Source organism: Balaenoptera physalus, assembly GCF_965194825.1.
Source record: "Balaenoptera physalus genome assembly, chromosome: 13".
Lineage (NCBI taxonomy): Eukaryota > Metazoa > Chordata > Mammalia > Artiodactyla > Balaenopteridae > Balaenoptera > Balaenoptera physalus.
Genome location: NC_138892.1, coordinates 61,827,383 through 61,853,897, shown reverse-complemented (window position 1 = coordinate 61,853,897; position 26,515 = coordinate 61,827,383). Strand labels below are relative to the sequence as shown.

Genomic DNA, 26,515 nt, shown 5'->3' with positions numbered 1-26,515 from the left:
TACCCACCTCAGTAGTTCTGGTGAGAGGGCAGCTGGAGGTTGTGAGGAGAGAGGTGGGGTTACTAGCAGAAGGTTTGTACTTCTAGCCTAAGACTGCCTCCAGCTTAAACTGAGAGCTGTGGAATTGCCTCTCAACAGAAATGGGTGGGAAATGCCTGAGGCCCCTAGATCCTCCGTATCTTGTTACTCTGGGGTCAGGCACCCTCCCCGGTTGCCAAGCAAAAACCTTGCTCCACATCCAGGGTGGGGCAGTCTCTGGAGCATATGGGGTGGATGTCCATGCCACTGAGCAAAGATTCCAGGGGCTTGAGCTGCGTCTGTGACCACCCCTTGGGGCAAATCCGGAGCCTTCCTGCAGGAACAAGCTTGCAGCTCAGCACGTGCGTGCTGTCTGCCTTCTGCCTCTGTGGTTGTGGATGCACCATTTGCCCAGCATCACCGGGGTCCACCAGGTCCTGTATCCTTGCATGAAACCCAAGTGAAGGGCTGCCAAGGAGAGACAGCAGTGAATGGATGAGGGACTGGGATCTTGTCTGTACCTGACTCTTCCCCACCCAGAGTGAGTGAGGGTGAGGGAGCCATCAGGGCAGGAAACAGTACCAGTAGGAACACCAGTTCTGTGAGCCCCTCCCTGCCTCACCTCCGATTGTATCTGCCTTTCCTTCTCCCACCCAAACCTGGGCTTCTCAGGGGAAGCAGAGCCAGCAGTTAAGAAGGGTGGGGATGGAGGGAGGTTAGGCCCAAGGGTGTGTCCTGGAATGTGCTTGAGGTGGGCATGAGGGACCTACCTGTTCTGGAAAAGAGGTTGATGACCTTTCCGTGGGTCCCAGACTACTTCCCAGACAGGAAGATGCAAGACTTTCCAAGAGCTGCAGGTCCAAACCTGTGTGGGGAGATAGCATCACCTGGTGTGGGAGGAATGTGGGGTGGATGCGCTCCTGCAGGGTGAGGCCAAGGGGGAGGGAAGAGTGGTGGTCTCAGGTCCCTAGTCAGACAAGGGAAAAAACACATTCCCCCACCCAGCCTGCAGGGAATAGAAGTTGAGGTTAAGTATGAAAAGACAGATATCTTTTCCTTCCCCCATCTTGAGGCTAAAACAGAGTCTGTTGCAGTAACTCCACTTCCCCTTTCTGCCCTGTGGAGCTGGACCTCGATGTATTTTAGTTATTTGTAGACTTTCCGTCTCTCTCTACCACAGTATGATCTCCTTGAAGACAGGAGGAAATTGTGTCCTATTTGCCCTTGTCTCCCCCATATATACACACAAGTGGGGGCCTGGCCCGTGGCTGTGCTCAGTAAATGTCTGGAGAGGAGACAGGCTAGCTCACACGTGGCTTTTCAAGAGCCACCCATTTGGGAAATCTATTAGACTAGAATCCAGAGCCTAGTTAATGATTTGTTGTTTTGGATGACAGTAATTGTTTACTGATGGAAGCATGAGGGGGCCCCATATTCCTAAGTGATAAGGAAATGGGGGGGGTAGGGGAGACAGACTAATGAGTTTCCCTTAGCTTTGTCCCTGCTGAGCTTTCTTCAAAGGAGCTGGTAGCAGATAGAGTGGGGAGGGTTCTTCCTGTCAAGACTCATTGGGTGTGAAGAGCTCACAGGCATCTTAGAGATTGTCCAGTCAGCCTTAAACATATTTTTATTGAGCACCTACTATATGCCATGCACTGTATTACTAGGTGCTGGTGAAATTTTTTACCCAAGAGGAAAATCCACTTAAAGGGCACGTAGCAAGTGGATGGCAAAGCCAAGGCTAAACCTTGCCTCCTGCTGCCTGCCCAGTGCCCCTTCTATATGGCATGTACTGACTCTGTCTCCTGGGCCTCCACCTACCTGCCTTTCCCCCTCTAGCCCTCTTCCTCCTCCCGAGCCCTGTCCCAGGAGAAGGGCAAGAGAGTGGGAGCGCTTAGCCGTGGCCACCTGGCCCACCTTTGGATATTTACCCATATGGGGCAAATGAGGGATTGCTTCACCAGGCACATGCTACCTGCAAAACGCTGCTTGTGATGCCTTGCTGAGAGGCAGCGGAGGGAACTGGTGAAGAGCATGGAGTTAGAGCCTGACTGCCTGGGTTCAAATTTGTGCCTCAGTTTCCTCATCTATAAAACGGGGATGATGGTATAGTTTCTACTCCTAGGGCTCGTGTGAGGATTAAATTAAGCACTTAGAGCAGCAGTTGGCCCCCAGTGTAAGTACTACATAAGTGTTTGCTTTCATATTTTATTGTTTAACTTTTTCAATCCAGCTGAGCCTAGCCAGATTTGGGTGTGAGAATGAGTGGATGGGGCTGTAATGGGGTGTAGAACTTTCCAGCCCATCCCAGTGGTTGGGTGAGTCCCAGCAGTGTTTATCCTTGGTCCTGGCCCAGAGAGCAGGATCAAGCTATCTGAGAAGCCTTCTACTTTGGGGTATGTGAGCAGCTGAGGAGGGTGTCAGTGTGTTCCACTTGAACTCATTTCCTCTTCCTCAAGTGGGAAGGTCAGCTTGGTGTCAGACTTGATACACACCACCATCTTTCACTAAGAGAGGCTCCTGATTTTCTGACTTTCCATCCAGCTGGATATATAATTATTTTATTTGGAGCATTTAAGCGATCCTGAGGAGAACAGAAACAGCCCAAGGAACCAGGAGCCAATGGACAAGAAGGCAGGAGGACTGGGTCATGAGGACAGTACTGCGTTCTGAGGCTGGAGAATGACCTCTTCCTGGAAATTCAGTCCCTGCTCAGGGAGGGGAATGGCTGCCCCCAGTTAATAGCCATGACCCTTTGGCTGGGTCTAGGTTCCACTCCCTAACACACTTTCCCTAACCCCAATCCTGTGGTTCTCCTTGTTGCTCTTATTATTTTTTGCCACCACTTCCCCACAGAACCACAGAATAGAATTATTAGACAAACAAAAGTTTGTCATGCTTGGGATCAGACCTAATGTTATAAAAATATGTCACATTTGCTTTAATAATTTTTTTAACAATAAAGTAATAACAATAAATAATAACAGTAACAATAAAGTAAAAGAGTCAAATGCAAATACAGAAATATATATTTAATATAAATATGTGAATGTAAATCATGTTTATATAATGTTACATTAAAATACATATATTTATATTGATGTATAAATATAGTACAAATATAAATACATATAGAAATATAGAAATATAAAATGTAAAAAATGATAGGCTCCCTTAAGCTTGCTCTTCATACCACTGTTAAATGTTTATAGTCTAGTGCATAGATTTAATATTTTTTTAATAAAAATGAATCATACCTTTCATGCTGCAACTTGTTTGTTTTTTACATAAACGTATATCTTGGTTTTCTCTTTTTAAAACGATTGAAATCCACAGGAAGACTATAACAATCATTCACGTATCTCTGACATCTTCATATGTCATTATATATAAGACACGCCTTTTAACAGCTGCGAAGCCTTGCTGAGCCTTTGGAAAGCATTTCATATCTGTTCTAGTTGAGGCTGGCAGAACCCCTGGCAGGGAGTGAGGCTAGATGTTACTACCCCATTTCACAGATTAATAATAAATTGAGCTGGAACTAGAACCTGGCTCCTCTGTCCAGACTCAAGTTGAAAGCTCTTTTCACTGTCCCATACTGTCTCTTTGTAAACATCAGGGATTCAAGTGAGGGACTGAATTATGTGACCCAAATTCACATTGGTCAGCACTTTTTTTTTTTTCAGTTTTATCATAGTTTTTTTCTTTTTTTTTTGATGTGGACCATTTAATTAATTAATTAATTAATTTTGGCTGCACTGGGTCTTAGTTGTGGCACATCTTTGCTGCCGCATGCGGGATCTTTAGTTGCCTTATGCAGACTCTTAGTCGCAGCATGCATGCAGGATCTAGTTCCCCCACCAGGGATCGAACCTGGGCACCCTGCATTGGGAGTGGGGAGTCTTACCCACTGGTCCACCAGGGAAGTCCCTGGTCAGCACTTTTTGATCTCTAAAGAACTTCCTTCTTGTTAGAAGTAGAAGACGCATAAAAAAAGGATGTTTTCTCCCCTTGAGGAGAATCAAGTAGGGAAAAAGTCCTAGAACACTGTCAAAGCACTGACTGCTAAGGTGTAAGCAAGATGAAATGAGTACTGAGAGAACTGATGTATCATACACATTTAGCCCCTGCAGCAATATTACCATTACAACGCTGAGATTCTTCGTCATTGTTTTTTTTTTGTTGTTGTTGTTTGTTTTTAAATAGTTTTCCCTGCTAGATTCTCAGCTCCTAAAAGAGGTTGATGATGAGGAGGAAAACCAATAATAGAGAAGGATGAGTTAATAGAGTTCATCAGGAAAAAGCTAACTGGAAGACCCAAAGTTGTGAACTGAATTCTTTGGAGGAAGGGAAGAGAAGCAGGGCCAAGTGAACGTGTGTGTTTGGGGAAGTAGTTAGTACTTACCGAATATAAGCCATTAAAAACTGCGAAATATCCCAGTGAATGAGTTTTCCTAGTTCTTCCCGTCGTCACTCACAGCTTCCACCCCCCCCTTCTACCCTCCATCCCCCATCTAGAAGATCCTCTGTCTTCCTCAAACAATCCAACTGATGCAAGGAGCAAGGCTGGAAGGCAGAGAGAGCTGGAAGTCGCCACAGTACTCATGTCAGTGGCCCCGGAAAACTATATTTTTAAAGAATTCCATGAAAGGCTATACCCTTTTCTCCTAGTAACCCAAACCGCGAGTTTCCAAGTAAGTTCTTTTTGTTGTCTAACCTATTTCTCTTCTCTGCAAATTTAAACTCTTTCCGAGCTCTGAAGATAAAGGGGAGGAGAAGGAGGCAGGGGGCTGGCCTTCACAATAGCATTTAAGCCACACGTAGCTGAAGAAGTCGGCCCCGACTAGAAAATGTGGGAAAACCCGCTCTCCCAAAAGGCTTTAGCCCTCAGAGCGGCGAGCCCCCCGCCGGCCGGCGTCACGTGAGGACGCAGCGCGGCGAGTAAACTACAACTCCCAGCGCGCCTCGCGGCCCGCCGGCGTTACGCAGCTCTCGCTGATTGGTCGCTGGGGATATTTGAAAGGAGGGGCTGGCGCGGAAAACGAAGGTTACATTTTGGATCCTTGCGGAGTACTCAGTCTAGTGGTTAAGTCCTGCCCCTGGGAAGAAGAACGGGCTCTGGGACCGGAAGGCCTGAGGTACTCGTGAACGTATGTATGCGCCGAGGTGAATGGGGCCCCAGCGCTGACTTGAGGAAGAGGCCGGGCGTCTCTACGAGGGAGGGTCGGGAGACCTCGGGACGTCCTGGTGGTGCTGAAGAGCTCGGTGGAGGCCTCCGGTGTGGGGCGTTGGTTGGTGGGACGTGTAGTGAGGCTGGGGATAGGCTGGGAGGAAGGAATAGCAGAAGCGTCGGTTTATAACGGGAGGCCGGCGTCTTGGCATGTACGTTTTTCCGATAGGATTTCTGATGGGATTTTTTGCCCCCCGCCTTCCGCGGCCTTCAAGCCCTTCTCCCGCCCTTTATTTAGCTCCTTTACAAATCTTCTCCGCCTTCCCTAATCCGTTTTCTTTCCCCTAGTCCCGCGGCACCATGAGGAGCTTCAAAGGAGTCAACTTTGGGACTCTGCTAAGAAGTCCAAAGGAGGCTGAAGAGCTGCTGCCTGACTTGAAGGTGGGAGTGCTGTCTGGCTGTGGATACACCCGGCTTACCAAGCTGAGCTGTTTTGTTTTTTGACTTATTTGAAGAGATAGATTAGTAGGAGATCCACTCTTGAGCAATCTCCTTTCTAGTTCCTTTCCCTATCTTTTTTTTTCTCCTTTGGTAGCCTCATTCACATCTTCCTCTCCTCCTAGGAGTTCCTGTCCCAGCTTCCAGCTGATTTTCCCAGCTGCCGATCTGATGCCGAGAGGAGGCAAGCTTGTGATGCCATCCTCAGGGCTTGCAACCAGCAGCTGACTGTCAAGCTGGCTTGCCCTAGGCACCTGGGGAGCCTGCTGGAGCTGGCAGAGGTGGCTTGCGATGGGTACTTGATGTCTACACCCCAGCGCCCACCCCTCTACCTGGAACGAATTCTCTTCATCTTTCTGCGGAACACTGCTGCACAGGGAATCCCAGAGGCCACACTCCGAGTCGCTCAGCCCCTCCATACCTGCTTGGTGCAGTGTTCTCGACAAGCTGCTCCCCAGGACTATGACGCTGTGGCTCGGGGTAGCTTTTCTCTGCTTTGGAAGGGGGCAGAAGCCCTGGTGGAGCGGCAAGCTGCATTGTCAGCTCGGCTAAAGGCCTTGAGCTTTCTAGTACTCTTGGAGGATGAAAGTACCCCTTGTGAGGTTCCCCACTTTGCTTCTCCGACAGCCTGTCGAGTTGTAGCTGCCAATCAGCTATTTGATGCCAGTGGGCATGGTCTGAATGAAGCAGATGCTGATTTCCTAGATGACCTGCTCTCCAGGCATGTGATCAGAGCTTTGGTGGGAGAGGGAGGGGGCTCTCCTGGTCCTCTTTCCCCGCAGAGGGCCCTCTGTCTCTTGGAGCTCACCCTGGAACACTGCCGTCGCCTCTGCTGGGGCCACCACCACGCCAGAGCCACCAGGGCAGTGGAGAAGGCCTACAATTACCTAAGGAACACCAGTCTGGCCCCCAGCCTCCAGCTTTGCCAGCTGGCAGTTGAACTGCTGCAGGTTGGCGAGGGAGGACCCCAGGCAGTGGCCAAGCTTCTGATCAAGGCATCAGCTGTCCTGAAAAACAGCATGGAAGCACCGTCACCCGCACTGCGGGCATTGTGTGACAGCTGCCAGTTCTTCCTCTCAGTCCTGGAGCGAGGCACCAAGGGGCACTATGGACCTGATGCCATTCTGGGCCTCTTTGCTTTTCTTGGCAGCTACTGTTGCCTCATCCGGCAGCTGCAGGATGGTGTGAGTTAAGGACCTAGGGGTAGGGTGGGAATGTGGTTCTGTGGACTCTCCACTGGGCTAGGGTCTTTGGTAAGATCTGGAAGCCCTGGCTCCCGCCTTGGTAAGTTGCTCTCTGGACCATGCCTGCCAGCCAGCAAGCCGCCTAGTATACGCTGAGAGGGCAGTGGCCCATCCTGATGTCCTTCTTCCTACTCCCCGGGCTGTCTCAGCTCTCCAGGGCTCTGGGCCAGTCTTCTGCTTGGAGCTCCCTGTCCCTCAAACCAAGCTTCCCCTTCCTTCCTCAGGTCTGTGGGGACTCCTGCAAGCAACTGCAGGCTTTGGTTCAGATGCACTTTCAGGGACTTCACCTCTACACTACGGTGGTTTATGACCTTGCCCAAGGCTGTCAGGTACCATCTGGAATCAAAAAACCTGGACAGGTCCTAGGGTCTGGAGTTGCTTGACTGCCCTCAGTAGAGCTTTGGGGTTGCTTTGGCTTTGGGCATGAGGTGGGGTGGACATCACCTTAGACCTGTTATGTTTCCTCTCACCTTTTTTGTCCCTTCAGGAGGGTGATTTGGCTGACCTGGCCCAGCTAGTGGAAAGCTGCAAATCTACTGTTGTCTGGATGATGGAGGCCTTACAGGGCCTGTCAGGCCGAGAGCTGACTGACTACCTGGGGATGACTGGTTAGTGCCCTAGGGCCCAGATACAGGGTTCTCGGGAGGGTCACCGCTTGTTAGGCAGGCAAGTAGCACTAGCTGGGTACTTCTGTGGGGCCTCCCTATGGCTTAGGGAGGCAGTGAGAAAGATATTTATGAAGATCTCTGTATTTAACAGCAGGAGAGAAGTGATGAGGCTCATTTATCCTAGCAGATGTGAATTTTTTTCTCATTGACTTTGAAATCTGACTTGGTATTTGTTTCATGAAAATGTAGAACATTTATAACTTAAATTTTTTAAAACCAGGTAGAACATTCACATGATTCAAAATTCAAATTGCACAAAAGGGCATACAGTGAAAAGTCCCTCTGCTGCTCCAAATCCTAGTCACCCAAGTCCCACTCTGCAGAGGAGGCTAATATGGTCAATTTCTTATGTATCCCTCTAGAGATATACTGTGTATAACTACTATATGTATATATACTATGTATATGTATATATTAACCAACAGGCATGTATATTTCTCCCCACCCTTTTTATTGAAATATACATACAGGAAAATACTAAGATCATAAGCAGACAGCTTGAGGGATTTTTACAAAGTGAGCGTGGTTTGTAACTAACATCTAGGTCAAGTAACAGAGCGTGACATAGACCCCTGAAAAAACCCCTCTTTGTGCCCCCTTCTGGTCCCCACACCCCAACAGTAGTCACTAACTATCCTAACAGCATCAATTAGTTTTACCTGTTTTGTATTTCATAATAAATTTCCCCCTCAATTTTACAAAAAGCATACATAGCCCTTTAGTTTGAATTATATAAACCTAATGAGTTCAGTCACGAGAAGGTTTTGGAGAGTTTTTCATATTCATATTTTCAGGTTGAACCTGGCCACAGAGGTGAAAATGTCATCAGGAGTCACACAAATTAATAGTATGAAAATTCTTCCCACAGAGTATTGAAGACCTACTTTATTTTCTCCCAGCCATCTACATCGATAGCCAAGAAGCTGCCTAAACTAGAATTTAGGAAAATTGTATTCATTCAGTGAATATTTATTGAGTACCTACTATGTGCTAAGCACTGTTCTGAGTACTTAGATATGTCAGTAAATAAAAAAACAAAGATCTCTGCTCTCATGGAGCCACATTCTGGTTGGGGGAGAAAGATCATAAACAGTAGAATAATTGCAGTACAACATGTTAGAAAGTGATCAGAAATATGGAGGGAAAGGAAAAGTAGAGCAGGATAAGAAAGGGAATTAGGAGGTCAGGGTAGGTGAGGGGGGGCAAATTACCATTTAAACAGGTGGTCAGGGACTTCCCTGGCGGTCCAGTGGTTGGAACTCCACGCTTCCAATGCAGGGGGTGCGGGTTCAAATCCCTAGTTGGGGAACTAAGATCACATATGCCACGTGGCCAAAAAAAAAAAAAAAAAATGGTGGTCAGGATAGGCCTCTTGGAGAGGGTGACATGAGCACAGCCTGGAGGGTGTGAGGGAATTGACCATGTGGAAACCTGGGAAAGGACGTCCCCTGGCAGAGGAAACAGCCAGTGCCAAGGCCCTACAGCAGGAGAAGGGCTGGCGTGTTCAAGGACTAGCAGGGAGGCTAGTGTGGCTTCAGTGGAATGAGGGAAGGAGAGGGAAGTAAGGGATAGGCCAGAGCGTTTCCCTCAAAGTGCTGACCTTTGGAGCAAGATGAAGACAGAGATTGGCATGTGAGGAGAGACGGGCCCTGTGTGGGAATGAGGACTTGTCTCTTGTAAAACAAGTGCAGAGAGGTTGGCTGGTGTGGGCTTGCCTTCCTGGAATGGAGGGCATGGGCTGACTTGGAGCATGAAGGGGAGAGCTGTCCCGTTCTCATTCCCTAGCGATGGGGGTTCCTGGCTGATCTGGGGACTGCTGAGCTGACCACAGGTTTAGCACCTCTCTGCTGCCCCTCCAACAGCAGAGGGCAGTGGAACCATTCCTGCGGTCAGCTGTCCTCTCTCTCCCCTGCAGCCTCTTACACCAGTAACCTGGCCTACAACTTCTATAGTCACAAGCTGTATGCCGAGGCCTGTGCCATCTCCGAGCCCCTCTGTCAGCACCTGGGCTTGGCAAAGCCAGACACCTATCCTGAGGTGCCTCCTGAGAAGGTATGAGGGCAGGAGGGAGGTTATATTGAAGGGAGGAGGGGGCTCAAGTAGCATGAAAGGGCCTGGCCAGGACCCTGCCTTGGAGTAGAGAGTTAGGAGCTGCATGTTGGCAGCAGTACCTGGGGCGGTGTTTCCCAGACCTCACCTGTACTGTTATTTACTTAATTTTTTTGATTGATTCACTTTTTTTTTTTTTTAAATCTCACCATGCCTTCATATTTACTTTTTTTTTTTTTTTGATCCACTTTTTATATTTAGCCTTGTCCTGGGCCAGTGGTTTTCAACTTGGCTAGACATTTAGAATCACCTGAGTGAACTAAAAAAAAAAAAAATTCTAAAGCCTGTCCTAAGCTAATTGCTTCAGAATCTCTGGCACTGGAGCCCAGGCATCTGGATTTTTTTTTTAAAGTTCCTCTACGTGGTCCTTTGGGCAACCAGAGTGAGAACCACTGTCATAAAGCAAGAATACCCATGAAATGATGGGTTGGCTGGATTGGCAGGCAAGACGGGTCATAGAGGGCCTTGGGTTTCATTTGATGAGCCTCTCGATTTAAGTGGAGGCCTGGTATCGGATTGGTATCTTGGGCTTCTCGGCATCACTGTGGCGAATAAACAGAAGGAAAGGACAACACCAGGCACCCAGGTGGCTCTAGCAGCCCAGGCGGGAAAGGGTGGGCGTCTGAACTGAAACAGCTTCCCAAGGGATGGAAAGAAGCGGGTGAGTGCAAGAAGTCAAGGATTAACCTGGAGAGTGACTGGTGTGAGGGAGGGAGAAGGAAGAGGCCAAGATGGTCTCGCCTTTCCGACTCAGGAGAAGGTGGTGATTTGCCGAGAAGCGTCAGGAGGAGGAGCAGTTTGCAGGGGTATGGGTGATGGGTATATGGGTGAGATGGGTCGAAGCCTCAGGTTGAGAGCACGCAGATATTTAGTTCTTAGGTGTCTGCAGGGCGGGGTTGGGGGCAGGAGGACCCTGAGCACACACATCCGCCCCCATGGTACAGACTCCTTGCTTCCTTCTCCAGTTTGGTCTGTTTTCTTCCTCTGGTCAGTTGCACAGATGCTTCCGGCTGCACGTAGAGAGTTTGAAGAAACTGGGTAAACAGGCCCAGGGCTGCAAGATGGTGACTTTGTGGCTGGCAGCCCTGCAGCCCTGTGGCCCCAAACACATGACTGAGCCAGTCACCTTCTGGGTCCGGGTCAAGATGGATGCAGCCAGAGCCGGAGACAAGGAGCTACAGCTGAAGTGAGTTGGTGGGGAGGGGGACAACCATTTTTATCCCCTGGATAGGGCTGGTTTGGGCACTCATGGTCACATTCATCCTCATGTCTGAAAAAGGCACTGTTTCCTCCATTCATCATTATTGATTGAGTGCCGACTGTGTGCCAGCCACTGTACTGGGTAGTGGGGGGACAGCGGCGACAGGCAATTGTTCTTGCACCACCGGAAACTGAGCTCTCAGCAAGCTGAGGTGGGGACTCCTTGGCCTGGGGCAGAGGCGCCAAGCTTCATGGGCTCCCCGGTGCTGAGCCTGCCCTCTCTCAGGACGCTTCGAGACAGCCTGAGTGGCTGGGACCCGGAGACCCTGGCCCTCCTGCTCAGGGAGGAGCTGCAGACCTACAAGGCGGTGCGGGCCGACACGGGGCAGGAACGTTTCAACGTCATCTGCGACCTGCTGGAGCTGAGCCCCGAGGAAACACCGGCCGGGGCCTGGGCCCGGGCCACCCACCTGGTGGAACTGGCTCAGGTGCTCTGCTATCACAACTTTGCCCAGCAGACCAACTGGTGAGGAGGAAGGTCTGGGAAGGCCACTCTTGCTTCTTGCCCTAGCTCCTCTTACCCTTTCTGGAGCCCGTTTCCCTCTCCACGTCCCTGAGCACTCCCTTTAGTTTGTGGTCATGGGAACTCAATTCAAAGGATGAGGCCAGCTGTGCTGCAGAAGGCCCTTCCCAGGACAGCGTGGCAGGTATTCACAGTAGCCTGGCTTAAGTGCGTCTTCTCCCTATAGCTCTGCCTTGGATGCCATCCGGGAAGCCCTGCAGCTTCTGGAGTCTGTGAGGCCCGAGGCCCAGGCCAAGGATCGGCTTCTGGATGATAAAGCACAGGCCCTGCTGTGGCTCTACATCTGTACCCTGGAGGCCAAGATGCAGGAGGTGAGCATGGTTGCTGTGGGGTTGAGCAGGACTGGATACAGGGTTTATTTTCCCTGGACCCCAGGAAGCTCGTGACAACCCTGTTTTTCACCCTGATCGCCCCATCCAGGGTATTGAGCGGGATCGGAGAGCCCAGGCCCCTAGTAACCTGGAGGAGTTTGAAGTCAATGACCTGAACTATGAAGATAAACTCCAGGAAGATCGTTTCCTATACAGTAACATTGCCTTCAACCTGGCTGCAGATGCTGGTGAGGGCCGTGAACGTAGTGTGGTGGGATAGGGCCTCCTCTGTGGCTTCCTACGGGTACCCCAGGTGTGAGAGAGGCTGCGCTGTGGAGTGGAAGGCGGGCACAAGGGCAGAGGCTGTTATGGGGAAGAGGACCACATTTCCCCAGATGCCCACACTGAGAGAATGGCTGGTCCCTTTCTTCTGACTTACAGCTCAGTCCACATGCCTGGACCAAGCCCTGGCCCTGTGGAAGGAGGTGCTTACAAAGGGGCAGGCCCCCGCCGTGCGGTGTCTGCAGCAGACAGCAGCCTCCCTGCAGATCCTAGCGGCCCTCTATCAGCTGGTGGCAAAGGTAACGGGGCAGGGCATTGACACAGGCCAGAAACTCAGCTCCTTCACCTTCTTTGGCCTGTGTCCCTGCTGAGAAGTCATGTCATCCAGTGTGGGCTCTGTCACCAATCTCCCTGAGTTAAATCCAGGCTCCAGCGTTTACTAGTACATGGCCTTAAGCAAGTTGCTTAACCTTCCAAGCCCATTTCCTTATTTCTAAAATGAGGGTAATAATAATACTAACTCATAGCCTTGTTAGCATTCAGTGAGATAATGCATGAAAGACGGTGTGTATAAACGGAATACTCAAACGTTAGCCATAATTATTAGTAATTATCAGATAATTTGAGACCTGTATACTCAGAAAAAATACATAAATTTCTACAGATACAATTTTAAATTTTTACAGGCAATGTCAGGTTTCAAGGACTCCCTGAAGCTCTTCCCTGGACCCCATATTAGGAACCTCTGAAAAAGGACATTGCACATAGGGGATCTTTGTTACTGTGGGCATTAGGTCATATTCCTAGCAGGAGGAGCCTGGGAATCTGCCTGAGCCCTAGATTTGAGTCTCGGCTCTACCACATTCGTGTTATGTGAACTTAAACAAGCAGCTTAACATATGTTAACCTATTAGTTTCCTCATCTGTAATATTAGGATTAGAGTTGCTATGAAAATAAAGTGAGCTGGCACAGTGCCTGGCACATAGCAAACGCTCAGGAAATCCTGGCTATTGAAGACAACTGGCGTGTGGGCTTTAAAACAAGTGAGGGGGTAGGAGAGTTTGCAGACGCCCTGGCTGCTCTCCTCTCTGGCTCCCTGAGGATGGCCAGTGGTTGCTCTGTCTGGGTGTCCACATTCCAGCCAGGCCCTCAGGTCAGACCAAGGTCCCAAAGGGCTGGAGAGGAGCGGGTAGAAATGAAGGCTTGAGCATGAGCTGGATAAATATGCTGCTTCTGGGCTTCCAGCCCCTGCAAGCTCTGGAGGTCCTCCTGCTCCTACGGATCGTCTCCCAGAGACTGGAGGACCACGCAAAGGCAGCCGGCTCCTCCTGCCATGTCACCCAGCTCCTCCTGACACTCGGCTGTCCCAGCTATGCCCAGGTGAGTGCCCAGCCGCGCTAGCCTGGGGCTGCAGGGGGACCTGGCTTCAGTGACCCAGCTCTCCTCTGAGAAGATAGTCTACTGAAGGACTGGCTTCTCTGCCTTCTGCGCCACATTTGGCTGAAGGATGGTGAAGTGTGGAGTGGTTGGGACGCAGCTGGGGGAGAGGAGGCATCTTTCTCCGTCTCACTGCCAAACCAACCGTTCATTCAGTCTTACCTAGTCTGCACTGGCAATACGCTGCTAATCCTGGGTTTCCCAGCAATTTCTGTTGTCCTAGTTGATGCTTCTTGTTCACTTAGGGCTGTGTCAATGTAACCTAACTGGTCTCCTGGCCTCCAGTTCCTCCCTTTTCCACTTCCGCTACTAGCGGGATCATGTTAGGCACAGATCTGATCTTATCTCTTTCCTGCTTAAAGGATTACATTGGCTTCTCCGCTACTTGAGGGATACTGTCCAGATCCTTTACTCTGGATTGCACACCTTCTATATTCTGGTTCACTCTTTGTCTTGCCGCTCCACACCATGAACTTTATGCTTATCTGTACCACTTACTTTATATTCCTCGTACGTACCTCGCTGTCTTTGGTTGTGGTAGACCCTCCACCCTAAATGCACCCTCTCCCCAACTTTTTTTTCCTTCAGCAAACCCGTACTTTCTTTCCAAGACCTAGCTCAATTGTCTCCTCCTTCGTAAAGCATTTTATATGTCCCCTTCTTCAAGGGCAAAATCAACCACTTTCCCTGGGTCCCCAACCACTAATGGCATTGTATCATGATTACATAGGTATGCCCACGCCCCCCTGCCCCCTGCATTGCAAGCTATTGGATGGAAGGGCCTGCTTACTGCTTATCCAGCTTTGTCTCTCTAGCCTAGTGGTTAATGGAAAGGTACTAAATGAGCATTTTAGTGAGTGAGAGAATAATTACTACGTAGACTATAATATTTGAAATAATTTAATTGGACAAGGTCAACATTTTGCTTGCGAATGCTTTAACCCGCTGTAATTTGAAGAGTCTGGCTGCCTTTCCTCACCAGCATGTTCACGCACCCCCAATTGCTTCCTCAGTTGTACCTGGAAGAGGCAGAATCAAGTCTGAAGCTTTTGGATCGCACCACAGATACATGCCTGCTCCTTTCCCTGACCTGTGACCTCCTGCGAAGTCGACTCTACTGTGCTTGCCAGAAGGTGCTTCTCACTTTCTTGACCCCCGAAGGTCTTGGGTACGGGAAGGATTTGAGGATTCTCCAGAGAATCTGTCTGGCTCCTGAGGCTTCCCTGGAGCTGGGGAGAATGTTCGTGGCCCTGAGGAGCAGAACCATCTCGCCTTGCTGTCTCCCGTGGATCGTCCACCTGTGATTCTCTAGGAGCCATTCCATCCTTTTCGTCCCCTTCCAGCTCCCTCTGGGGCAAGGGGGAAAGTCTGTCCCGTGACTAGAAACTGGGATGACACTGGCGCCCTCGACTGGAAATCCAGTGGGATCCAAAAGACTGGGCTTTCGCACACACTAGCTGTGTGACTTGGCTGAGTCTTATGCCCTTTCAGGCTCTAGTTTTCTCTCCAGCTTTTATCATCTGAAAAGCAGGGGGTTGGGCTATGTGATCTATGGGGGCACCTTGAGCTCTGAATTGCTGATCCTACCTCACTCACTGCTCTCCTCCGCCCCTTCCCCCTCCCCCCAGGTGGCTGAGGGTGCCTCTCTGCTGCTGTCTGTGCTTCAGGACCCTGCCCTCCAGAGGTCATCCAAGGCCTGGTACCTGCTGCGCGTCCAGGCCTTGCAGCTTGTGGCAGTCTACCTTAGCCTCTCATCGGACAGCCTCTCGGCCTCCCTGTGGGAGCAGCTCTGTGCCCAAGGTGAAAGAAGAGGGTGGATGGCCCTCCTTGTGTGGTTTGTGTGTTGTGTCCGCTGTCAACTCTTCTCTGCTCTCGTCCCCTCTTCTGTCCAGCTGCGTGGATGAGCCTACCTAGAAGCTTCCCAGAGCAGGCCTGGGATAGCAAATGAGTTTCAGTTTGCTTGCTGACTCTAACTGACTGCTTAGTGACTGCCCTGAACACTACACTGACAAGGATTCTGAGACTCCCATGTAGCCTCGGGGGAGAGAGTTCTGTGATTGATTAGCTCTGTCTGCCTTAAGCGTGGAGGGAGAGGGTGAGAGCATGCTTTGCATTTGCTTTCTTAGTATTTGAAGGTGGTGGAAGTTCTGGCCATATCATCTCCCTTCTTGTCCCTCCCACCTTCCCCCTACACTTGCACAGGCTGGCAGACGCCTGAGATAGCGCTCATCGACGCCCATAAGCTCCTCCGAAGCATCATCCTCCTGCTCATGGGCAGCGATGTGCTCTCGGTTCAAAAAACAGCTGTGGAGACACCATTTCTGGACTATGGTAAGTCCGAGGAGGAGAGCTAACATGGAAGGGAACAGGCTAGCTGGCGGGGCTGGCAGTTTTGTCTGCAGAGGATCCAGGCTACGGGTCCTGGTTCCACATGATGATGGTCTCGTCTCTCTCCTTTGCTACAGGTGAAAATCTGGTACAAAAATGGCAGGTTCTTACTGAGGTGCTAAGCTGCTCGGAGAAGCTGGTCTCCCGCCTGGTCCACCTGGGTAGTGTGAGCGAAGCCAAAGCCTTTTGCTTGGAGGCCCTGAAACTGACAACAAAGCTGCAGATACCGCGCTGGTGAGTACAGGGCCCAAGAGGATGCCGATTCCCAAACCTGAGTGCCTACGACCTTGACCGTGGGTTCCCAAACTATTCCACAGATTAACATGTTATATTTGGATGGGTTGGTGGAAGAATGCATTCCATGGCAAATAAGTGGGAAATGCTGAGTTAATCAAGATTAGACGTTTCTATTTCCTATAGGACTTATGTCCTCCAGTATGCTAACACACATTTTCAATCTCCAGAAGGGAGATCTAGTATACAATGTTTCCCTAAATCTCTTTGCCCGGAGGATCCTTTTGGTGAGGAGTGCGGTTTGGGAAATCCTGTCCTCAGGCACAAGGGTGAGTTGGTTTGAGAGATGAGTGTAGAGGGTTTTCCTCAGGGAGTGCTTGAAGTCAGCCTTAGGAATTAAAGGCCTTCTGGATGCTGGAAAAGACTGTGATGGCTCTGCCTGGGAAAGGGGCAGAAAGAAAGACTCTCCAGGAGGGCTTCCTTGGTGGCGCAGTGGTTAAGAATCTGCCTGCCACTGCAAGGGACATGGGTTCGAGCCCTGGTCCAGGAAGATCCCACATGCTGCAGAGCAACTAAGCCCGTGCGCCACAACTACTGAGCCTGCGCTCTAGAGCCCGCAAGCCACAACTACTGAGCCCCCGTGCCAAAAGTACTGAAGCCTGCGTGCCTAGAGCCTGTGCTCCGCAACAAGAGAAGCCATGACAATGAGAAGCCCGTGCACCGCAACGAAGAGCAGCCCCCGCTCACCGCAACTAGAGAAAGCCCGCGCACGGCAACAAAGACCCAACACAGCCAAAAATACAAACAAACAAATAAATAAATACATTTATTTAAAAAAAAGAAGACTCTCCAGGAAAACAAAGGATTCCACTAATGAGTCGTCATCTTCTCTCCCAACCAGGTGTGCCCTGTTCCTGGTGCTGAAGGGGGAGCTGGAGCTGGCGCGCAATGACATCGACCTTTGTCAGTCAGACCTGCAGCGGGTTCTGTTCTTGCTCGAGTCTTGCACAGGTGAGCAGCCAGGCCCCTACGCCCGTGGGCGGTGGTGAGAGTGATGCACGCACTGCAACACAGCTTTACATGTCAAGGTTAGGTTCTCTTCTAAACCAGACTTACTTCTGTCCCAGGGCAAAGCTCCCTTCACTTCAGTCAGACCATTGGTGTCCCTCCTTCAGATGGGCTGTCCAGGACTAACCTTACCTGCTTCTAGTTTTCAGTGCTAATATATATATATACACACACACATATATACGTATATATGTATATATGTGTGTATATATATGTATATACACACACACGTATAGACACATACATATATATATATGTTTTTTTGTTTTTCTGTTTTTGTTTTTGTTTTTGTTTTTGCCTGTGCCGTGCAGCTTGCGGGATCTTAGTTCCTGGAGCAGGGATTGAACCCGGGCCCCTGCAGTGAAAGCACTGAATCCTAACCACTGGACTGCCAGGGAATTCCCAGCACTAATATATTTTAATTTAAATAAAATTGAATATTCAGTGCCTTAGGTACTCGCCACACTTCCTGTGTTCAGTAGCCGCACGTGTGGCTACTGTATGGGGCAGCACAAATGTAGCATCCTCAGAAGGGTTTAAGCTAATAATAAAATATTGTATTTATGGTACTTTTTTTTTTTTCCTTATCAACCACTTTTACCTGTAGTATTTCATTGGACCCACACAAAACCCTGGAAAGTTGAGTGGGAACTAGAGTTTTTTCATTTGTAAACTCAGAAAATTGAGAAATTCAATGTTTGAGGCCGGGATCACGGGGCTAGTCAGGGGCCAGAGACAGGATTAAGACTTGGGCCTCTGGGTGCCGGCCTTCTGGCCTGAGTCATGCAGCCTTCTGAGCTGCAGATATGGGGGCTCGGTGGGCTGTGCTGATGCACTGTTAGAAGGGAAGAAAATGTGGGCTTCCCTGGTGGCGCAGTGGTTAAGAATCTGCCTGCTAATGCAGGGGACACGGGTTTGAGCCCTGGTCTGGGAAGATCCCACATGCCACGGAGCAACTGGGCCCGTGAGCCACAGCTACTGAGCCTGCGCGTCTGGAGCCTATGCTCCACAAAAAGAGAGGCCACGATAGTGAGAGGCCCGCGCACTGCGATGAAGAGTGGCCCCCACTTGCCGCAACTAGAGAAAGCCCTCGCACAGAAACGAACACCAACACAGCCAAAAATAAATAAATTAAAAAAAAAAAAAGAAGGGAAGAAAATGTTAGGATTTTATCAAAAAAATAGTAAGGATGCTAATATTTAGTATGTTAGTACAGTAATATATATGAACAGTTAGTAAGTAAATAACATAGGTCGTTGGCCGCTGAGGTAGCTCAGGACACACTGGTATAATTTCTCCCAGTTTTGTAATTCTTTTTACACTCTTTCCTCAGAGTTTGTCGGACTAGCCCAACACCCAGACTCTGTGAAGAAGGTCCACTTGCAGAAGGGGAAGCAGCAGGCCTGGGTGCCCCATCCTCCAGAGCTTCCAGAGGAAGAGCTTGTTCTAAGAGGCCCTGCCCTGGAGCTGGTGGCCACCGTGGCCAAGGAGCCTGGCCCTGTAGCACCTTCTACTAACTCCTCCCCGATCCTGAAAACAAAGCCCCAGCCCAGCCCTGGCTTCCTGACCCATTTGCCCACTTGTGACTGCTCTCTCTGTGCCAGCCCTGTCCTCTCAGCAGTCTGTCTGCGCTGGGCGTTGATCACAGCGGGGGCGAGGCTGGCCATGGGCCATCAGGCCCAGGGCCTGGATCTGCTGCAGGTTGTGCTGAAGCGTTGCGCCGCGGCCAGTGAGCGCCTCACCCAAGCTCTACAAGCTTCCCTGAATCACAAAGCACCCCCCTCTCCTGTCCTGGGCCTCTTCGATGAGATCTCGGCTCAGGCATATGCACAGCTGGCACTGGAGGGACTGAGCCAGCTGTCAAACAAGAGCCTGGAGAAGGTCCTGGAGTCGGGGCTAAAGTTTGTGGCGGCTCGGATACCCCACCTGGAGCCCTGGCGAGCCAACCTCCTCTTGGTTCGGGCCCTTGCAAAGCTGGCTGGCCTCAGCTGCTGCACTCCCCGACTTTTTGCGAGCTCCTGGGGCTGGCAGCCACCATCAGTAAAGACCCCTGCAGGCTCAGAACCCTCTAAGCCTTGGAGCCAGAAACACTGCGGACGAAGACGCCAGCAAGAGGTCTCTGCTACCCTGCCACTCTCAAATACCTCTATGAAAGGTCTGGAAGGTGGAGGACCACCCTGTACACCTAAGCCCCCAGGCCGGGTCAGGCAGGCTGGCCCTCGTGTCCCCTTCACCGTGTTTGAGGAAGTCTTCCTTACAAAGAGCAAGCCTGAGGTTCCCAAGGCCCCCAGGGTACAACAGAGGGTCCAGACACGCCTCAAGGTGAGATGGGACTGTGGCTAGGTGGTACTGGTGTTGAGTGGGGGTGATCCTGGAGAAGAGTTCTGCAGAGCAGGTGTCTCTGGAATAGCTTCCTAGGGCCGGGGGGGCACCTTAAGTTCTCCTGTTACTGCAGGACCCCTACATCTTCCACAGCAAGACCTAGTTCAAGTCCATCTTTGTTTCAGACAGAAGGGACTTTTCTTCACTCTATACGGTTCCTTTCCCTTTTCATCCTTCCTCCTTATCTTCTGTTCCTTCCTCCTCTCCCTCCTTCCACACCCCAGAGTTACTGCCCCTGATTGAGTGTGGCCTAATACCTGGGAGGTTGATTCTTAAACCCCAAGGGCCTCTGTGATGGCGCCTCCACAGCGCCACCTGCTGGTGGACAATGTCTTGTCACTTGGCCCTTCTCCCTTTCCCACCATCCTAGGTGAACTTCAGTGATGACAGTGACCTGGAAGACCCTGTCTCAGTTGAGGCATGGCTTGCAGAGGGGCCCAAGGGACGAGGCACTGCTTCCCGGGGCTGGGGCCAGGGCCGGGGCCGGGCCAGGAAGGGCCCGAGCGTGAAGATAAACGCGGTGGCCGCCCCAGGCAGTGCCCCTGGGCACCCTGGCCTCAGTGGCAGAAGCCGGAGGGTCAAGAAGCTGGCATCAGGACATTGTGAGGAGCTGGGCCCCGAAATGATGAGGACCATCCTTGAGGAGGAACTGACTGACAAGCAGATGGAAATGAGCTTTGAGATCCTCAGGGGCTCTGATGGGGAAGACTCAGTCTCAGGTGTGATGGCAAGGGTGGAAGATAGAGGTCCATGTTTTTTCGGGGTTGCCCTGGGGCCAAAACGTGAGAAATAACTGGTGCCAAAGATGGAACAGGAAGAAAGTTCTTTTGCTGGCTCTGGGACCAGACCCTAGAAGGGAGAGCAAAGGGGATGGCAGGAAGAGGGAACTCTACAGAAAAGTCGTGTTGTCTGCCCAGGTGGGAAGACCCCAGCTCCAGGGCTCGATTCAGCCATAGGAGAATGTGAGGTGTTGAGACGGGATGCCAGCAAAGAGGAGCTGCCCATCCGGGGCCCAGACAAGGAGAGAGACAAGGATCTTGGTCCTCGGCTCCAACTCCCCTTGGCCCCCGTAGCCGTCAGTAAGTATGCTGACCACAAAGGTGTGATCGCTTGATCCCAGTGCCTTTCCATACTGTCCTTGGTTCTGGTTTTGGACCATCTGGATCTGGTAGCCTTTGAACCTGGGTTTGAATCCCAGCACTCTCTCTGCTAGCTGAACTCTAGTCACTCCACCTCTCTGAGCTTCAGTTTACTTAACTGTAAGGTGGAATTTGGGGAGGATGGAGAGAGTTGATGCATGTAAACTGCATAGCTCCCCACTTGGCACACTGCCCTTCCTAAATGGTAGCTGCTGTTTTCCACGTGGGAGAGTAGATAGACACTCATTCTTGGAAAGTTCCTATCGGTTAGGAAGTTGGGGATTCATCTGTGTCTTGACCTTCCTCTAGGTCTCTCTATCCTGGATTCCATCTGTGACTCACTAAGCATTGCTTTCCGTGGGGTCAGTCACTGCCCTCCTAGTGGGCTCTACGCTCACCTCTGCCGCCTCCTGGCCTTGTGCCTGGGCCACCGGGATCCCTATGCCACTGCCTGCCTTGTCACCGAGTCTGTGTCCATCACCTGTCGCCACCAGCTGCTCATCCACCTCCACAGGCAGCTCAGGTGAGTGCCCACCATCCCTAAGGCTTGTGCTGGGACAGACTGGGGGGAGTTGTCCAGACTTTGAAGGAGGCAGAACTCACCCGCTCTTGTGTTGCCTGCAGCAAGGCCCAGAAGCGCCGAGGATCGCTTGAAATAGCAGACCAGCTGCAGGGGCTGAACCTCCAGGAGAGGCCTGGAGACACACCCCTGGCCCGCATCCAGCGCCTCTTTTCCTTCAGAGCATCGGGATCTGGCCACTTCCCCCAGCCCGAGGAGGAGAGTTTCCAGGAGCGCCTGGCTCTGATCCCCAGTGGTATGGCGGCAGGCATCAGTGCCTCTGCTGTTCTTCTATTCATCTTCGTAGGGAAGAGTTGGGTGAAGGAGTTTAAGGCATTAGTTAGTTCACACACAGATTTATGATCCTTATGGAAGGTCATGTCATACTTTTCCATTGATTAGACATTTTGTAACTCTCACCAAACAGACATACCTTAAATCTAGAAGTCTTTCTTTTCTTTTTTTTTTTTTTTTAATCTCAATTTGAGTTACCAGCATATTCAGTGTCTTTCTTTCTCTAGGGGTAAGTTCAGGTGTCCAGGGTCTTCCTATGCTAACATGAAACATGTTCACGGATGATTTGAGTGCCTCACTGTATGCGGGGGGCGGTGGGGGGGAGCGGTTGTTAGTTTCTATAGGGACACAAATAAATACAAAACATGGTCTCTGTCTACAGGGAGCTGTTAGGGTAAGGGAGAGCACCTTTGAACTCGAGTGGCCAGGGAAGTCTTCTAGGAGTTGTCTTGAGTGATGGACAGGGATTGCATGCAGAAGACAGGGAAAGGAATTCTTTGTAACAGCTGAAATAACTCTGGGCACGTCCTGTGTGTCAGGGGTGACCGTGTGTGTGTTGGCCCTGGCCACCCTGCAGCCTGGAACCATGGGTGACACCCTCCTGCTGACCCGGCTGGAAAAAGACAATCCCCCAGTCACCGTGCAGATCCCCACTGCCCAGAACAAGGTTGGTTTTCTGGGCCGGGGAGCAAAGTTGGGCTGGGGCAGGCTTCTGGTCAAGCTGTGGCTGGGGGATGGAGAGATGGTGGTCACGTGGACAAGCAGAACTCTTACAACCCCATCGCCCTCAGCTTTCTGTGAGTTCGGCCCTGAAAGAGTTTGACGCCATCCAGAAGGAACAGAAAGAGAACAGCAGCTGTACTGACAAGCGAGAATGGTGGACAGGGCGGCTGGAACTGGACCGTAGGATGGAGGTGTGTGTCCCCAGCGTGGGGTGGGGTCCGGCCTGCCCTAGGAATATCTTCTCTCTCAGGGGTCCCAGGTTCTTGCTGAGCCACCTCAAGTCCTTTCTGGAAGTGTAGGCCTAAATCAAAAATTATGTCACTTGGGAAGCACTTTAAACAAGAGTCTGAGACTGGAAGGGGTTATGCCAATGGAATGTTTAAAGATAAGTACAAAAAAAGAAGTTAAGCCCAAGTATCAGCCTCCCGACCACAACTCTCATTTCATTTCCTGGCTTTAGCTTTTGCCTACCTGTTCGTATTTGTCAAAACGTAGTGATTTATTACAAATCATCTTTTGTTTAAAAAGATATATATATATATATATATATATATATATTATTTATTTTTATTTTTATTTTTTGGCTGTGTTGGGTCTTCATTGCTGCATGCGGGCCTTCTGTAGTTGTGGAGAGTGGGGGCTACTCTTCGTTGCACTGCATGGGCTTCTCGTTGCAGTGGCTTCTCTCGTTGTGGAGCATGCGCTCTAGGCGCGCAGGCTTCAGTAGTTGTGGCACGCGGGCTCAGTAGTTTTGGCTCGCGGGCTCTGGAGCGCAGGCTCAGTAGTTGTGGCACATGGGCTTAGTTGCTCCACGGCATGTGGGATCTTCCCGGACCAGGGCTTGAACTCATGTCCCCTGCATTGGCAGGCAGATTCTTAACCACTGCGCCACCAGGGAAGTCCCCCTACAAATCCTCTTATCTATACTCCCCCAGAGTCTCAGCAAATGAAAAATGTTTCTCGCTTCTTGCCTTTTTTGACTGGTAGTAGGATAAGTAAGACACATCCACTTACTGGAAGACCCATCTCCTCGTCTCCAAAATGTCGGTGCCTGTGGGGAAAGAAACTCTGCTTCCTCTCTGACTGACAGTTCTGTTCTGCATTCAGGTTCTCACCACTTCCCTAGAGAAGTATGTGCTGGGCTGCTGGCGGGGGCTGTTGCTGCCATCCCGTGAGGACCCCGGCCCTGCCCAGGAGGCCTCCCGTCTACAAGAATTGCTGCAGGAATGTGGCTGGAAATATCCTGACCGCACTCTGCTGAAAGTGAGTTGAGCAATCAGGGAAGGGGAAGAAGGTAGCCTTAACTTTCCCACCTGCCACTGAGGGTGGAGATGGGAGCTATGGTACTCAATGACCACTGTTCCCCCGCAGATCATGCTCAGCGGTGCCAGTACCCTCACCCCACAGGACGTTCAGGCCCTGGCTTATGGGCTGTGCCCAGCCCGGCCAGAAAGAGCCCAAGAGCTCCTGAGTGAGGCAGTAGAGCATCTACAGGGTCAGACGGTACCAAGCAGTAGGCATCTTGTCTTGGTGCTGGACAAGGTAAGGAGCCAGGGGCCGGAGGGGCAGCGCCTGGTGGGCAGTGGGCAGCTACTCGCCACCATGCCCCTTCTGACTCCTGTGTACCCCTGGCTCAGGACAGTAACCTCTGAGTGCTCTTTGCCCAGGACCTACAGAAGCTCCCGTGGGAGAGCATGCCCAGCCTCCGGGCCCTGCCTGTCACTCGGTTGCCCTCCTTCCGATTCCTACTCAGCTACTCCATCATCAAAGAGGTGCAGGGTTCAGGGAGTGGGGACTGGGGGTGATTGGTGATGGGGCAAGAAAAGGTAGAGAAACCTGGGAAGAGAAGAAGGAGGTCTTAGGAATGGATCAGCTGTGGAAAGGGGCTTGGGGTTTGTGGGAGCTTGGGCCCTTGAGCCAGACCAGGATCCTGATGACCACTGTCTCCCCATCAGTCCGGGGCCTCGTCGGTGCTGAGCCAAGGGGTGGATCCTCGCAGTGCCTTCTACGTCCTGAATCCCCACAATAACCTGTCAAGCACAGAGGAGCAATTCCGAGCCCATTTTAGCAGGTCAGGGGGAGAAGAATAAGAAGGAGGGTGGGGAAGGGTAGCACAACACAGGGGCAAATGTCCTTTTCTCCAGAATCAAATGTTGCAGCCCACGTTCTCCCTAGTGTTCCTTCTGCCCTCTTTGCCCCATAACCCTTCTTACTCCTACTTTTTCCCTGTAGTGAAGCTGGCTGGAAAGGGGTGGTCGGGGAGGTGCCGAGCCCGGAACAGGTGCAGGCGGCCCTGACGGAGCATGACTTGTACATGTGAGTGCTCAGGGCAGGGAGGTGGGGAGAGGGACAGTCCCAGAGGGTGGGTATCACCACGGTTTGCTCTGGGGCTTTGGAGCCCCTGACTGACTCAGGACACCTCTGGAGACACAGCAGAGGCCTGGCCCTGCTAGGTCAGGCTCATCTCGCCTCCTTCTGCCACAGCTATGCAGGGCATGGGGCCGGTGCCCGCTTCCTGGATGGGCAGGCTGTCCTGCGGCTGAGCTGCCGGGCGGTGGCCCTGCTGTTTGGCTGCAGCAGTGCAGCCCTGGCTGTGCGTGGAAACCTGGAGGGTGCTGGCATCGTGCTCAAGTATATCATGGCTGGCTGGTGAGTCTTGAGGGGCAAAGTCCATCCTAGATCCCCATCCCAAGTGCTTTCCCAGGTCTGAACCCTAAATCCTTCCTCTTTTGTGCCCCACCTCCTTCCTCCCACCCTACTTCCCTGGCATACCTGGGCCCTTAACCCTTTGCCATCCTCTATCATCCTCCTGGAACTATGGGTCAAGGGACTTCCTCATTGGCTCAATCCCTCTCAACTCACTCACCACCACCACCACCACCACCAGTCGTGTTTTCCTAGGTGTTCTGTTTTAGACCCTTACTTTGTATTTCTTCCTTCTCTTTTCCCAGCCCCCTGTTTCTAGGTAACCTCTGGGATGTGACTGACCGTGACATTGACCGCTACACAGAGGCTTTGCTGCAGGGCTGGCTTGGAGCAGGCCCAGGAGCCCCACTTCTGTACTACGTCAGCCAGGCCCGCCAGGCTCCCCGACTCAAGTATCTTATTGGGGCTGCACCTGTAGCCTATGGCTTGCCTGTCTCCCTGCAGTGACCCCTTGGAGCTCTCCTGTTGCTGATAGAAGCCATGTGACTGTTCTACCTCCAAACTTAGATTTGGCCCTTACAATAAATATTTTAAATGATTTTCCCCAGTGTTTTATATGAAACATTTCCTTTTGATTTAATTTTTAATATAATAAAGATACATCACTTAAACCCTGTTTTGTGTAGTTCCTCTGAGAACATTTAAAGAGAAGACTATTGCCAGCTTCCTACTGTGTGGTACTATAAATAGATAAGAATAGCTTGCAGGAGTTCAAGTCTGAGAGTGTTGGGAAGAAAGGCAAAACCAACAGACAAAGCTGGGCCTGTCTTGACCTCACCAGACAAAGCTGAAGGAGAGAGGGGCATCAAGATGCTCTAAGTGGGGACAAAGGCCCAAGGAAAGGTAGAGATAGATCCATTGAGAGTGTCTTGGCCAGGTACCCTCATGTCTATCCTGTCTTCCTGCCCTCAGGTATCCTAGGAGTGACACACGTTTAATGCCTCAGTTGCTTTGCCCCCCTCCTAAGTGGATGTTATAGGCTGCTGTCCTTTCCCCACAAACAGCTGTTACACTTCTTAGTGCCATGCACTTTAGCAGCAGATTCTGGGGGGTTCTGATGCTGATGTACGGTTTTTCTCTCTCCAACTAGATTAAGTTCAGAAGTACGTATCTTAACACTCTTATGTATCCCTCACGTCTAGCACATGGTAAAACACTGTACTGATTAATAAACCCACTGCTGTACTTTTTAGTTGATAACGGGCCTCCTTTGTGTTCTCTCCACCGCCAGACTCCCGCTTCATCTGCCCAAAGCATTCCTTTCACAGTGCTACTCCCCTCGACCCGGAGAACTTCACAGGCTTCCCCCTTGCCTGTTGTCACTAGGTTTATACCACCTACGTGGAGTAGCATTCATTGCTTTACCACGCTGTGGTTATGGCCTGAGTACTTTTAAGATTAAGTTCCTTGAGCGTAGGAATCCTGTTTGCTACAACTTGACTACGCTAGGCTTGGGACGTTGTGAGAAAATAAAGTGCCTCTACCCATTCTCTCCCAATGG

At 51.0% G+C, this 26,515-nt stretch overlaps 1 protein-coding gene across 6 annotated transcripts; it reads left to right on the top strand.

The window, feature by feature from the left end:
• The first annotated feature begins 97 nt into the window (after positions 1-97).
• On the top strand, positions 98-26,479 carry ESPL1 (extra spindle pole bodies like 1, separase). Of its 6 annotated transcripts, none has more exons than XM_082422264.1 (31): positions 98-5,156; positions 5,537-5,629; positions 5,812-6,870; positions 7,155-7,259; positions 7,418-7,538; positions 9,514-9,650; positions 10,700-10,893; positions 11,194-11,433; positions 11,657-11,801; positions 11,911-12,049; positions 12,243-12,382; positions 13,330-13,464; positions 14,535-14,654; positions 15,150-15,321; positions 15,724-15,852; positions 15,987-16,143; positions 17,045-17,154; positions 18,545-19,533; positions 19,964-20,312; positions 20,511-20,672; positions 21,042-21,255; positions 21,357-21,547; positions 22,125-22,252; positions 22,377-22,499; positions 23,416-23,571; positions 23,680-23,850; positions 23,976-24,080; positions 24,264-24,379; positions 24,541-24,624; positions 24,793-24,957; positions 25,260-26,479. In XM_082422264.1, the coding sequence occupies exons 2-31, from the start codon at positions 5,549-5,551 to the stop codon at positions 25,459-25,461; spliced, it is 6,339 nt and encodes a 2,112-aa protein (XP_082278390.1). In that variant the 5' UTR covers positions 98-5,156; positions 5,537-5,548; the 3' UTR covers positions 25,462-26,479. The 6 variants fall into 6 exon arrangements, with proteins under 6 accessions (XP_082278390.1, XP_082278389.1, XP_082278392.1 ...); XM_082422263.1 differs by having other exon boundaries at positions 98-5,168; XM_082422266.1 differs by having other exon boundaries at positions 98-5,184.
• The last annotated feature ends 36 nt before the right edge of the window (positions 26,480-26,515 follow it).

Excerpts from the sequence above, each read along its gene's own strand:
- ESPL1 (XM_082422264.1), top strand. The coding sequence starts at position 5,549 with ATGAGGAGCTTCAAAGGAGTCAACTTTGGGACTCTGCTAAGAAGTCCA. Across the intron at positions 9,651-10,699 it reads CTGAGGTGCCTCCTGAGAAG|TTGCACAGATGCTTCCGGCT; the intron begins GTATGAGGGCAG and ends TCCTCTGGTCAG. Across the intron at positions 15,853-15,986 it reads GACACCATTTCTGGACTATG|GTGAAAATCTGGTACAAAAA; the intron begins GTAAGTCCGAGG and ends CCTTTGCTACAG.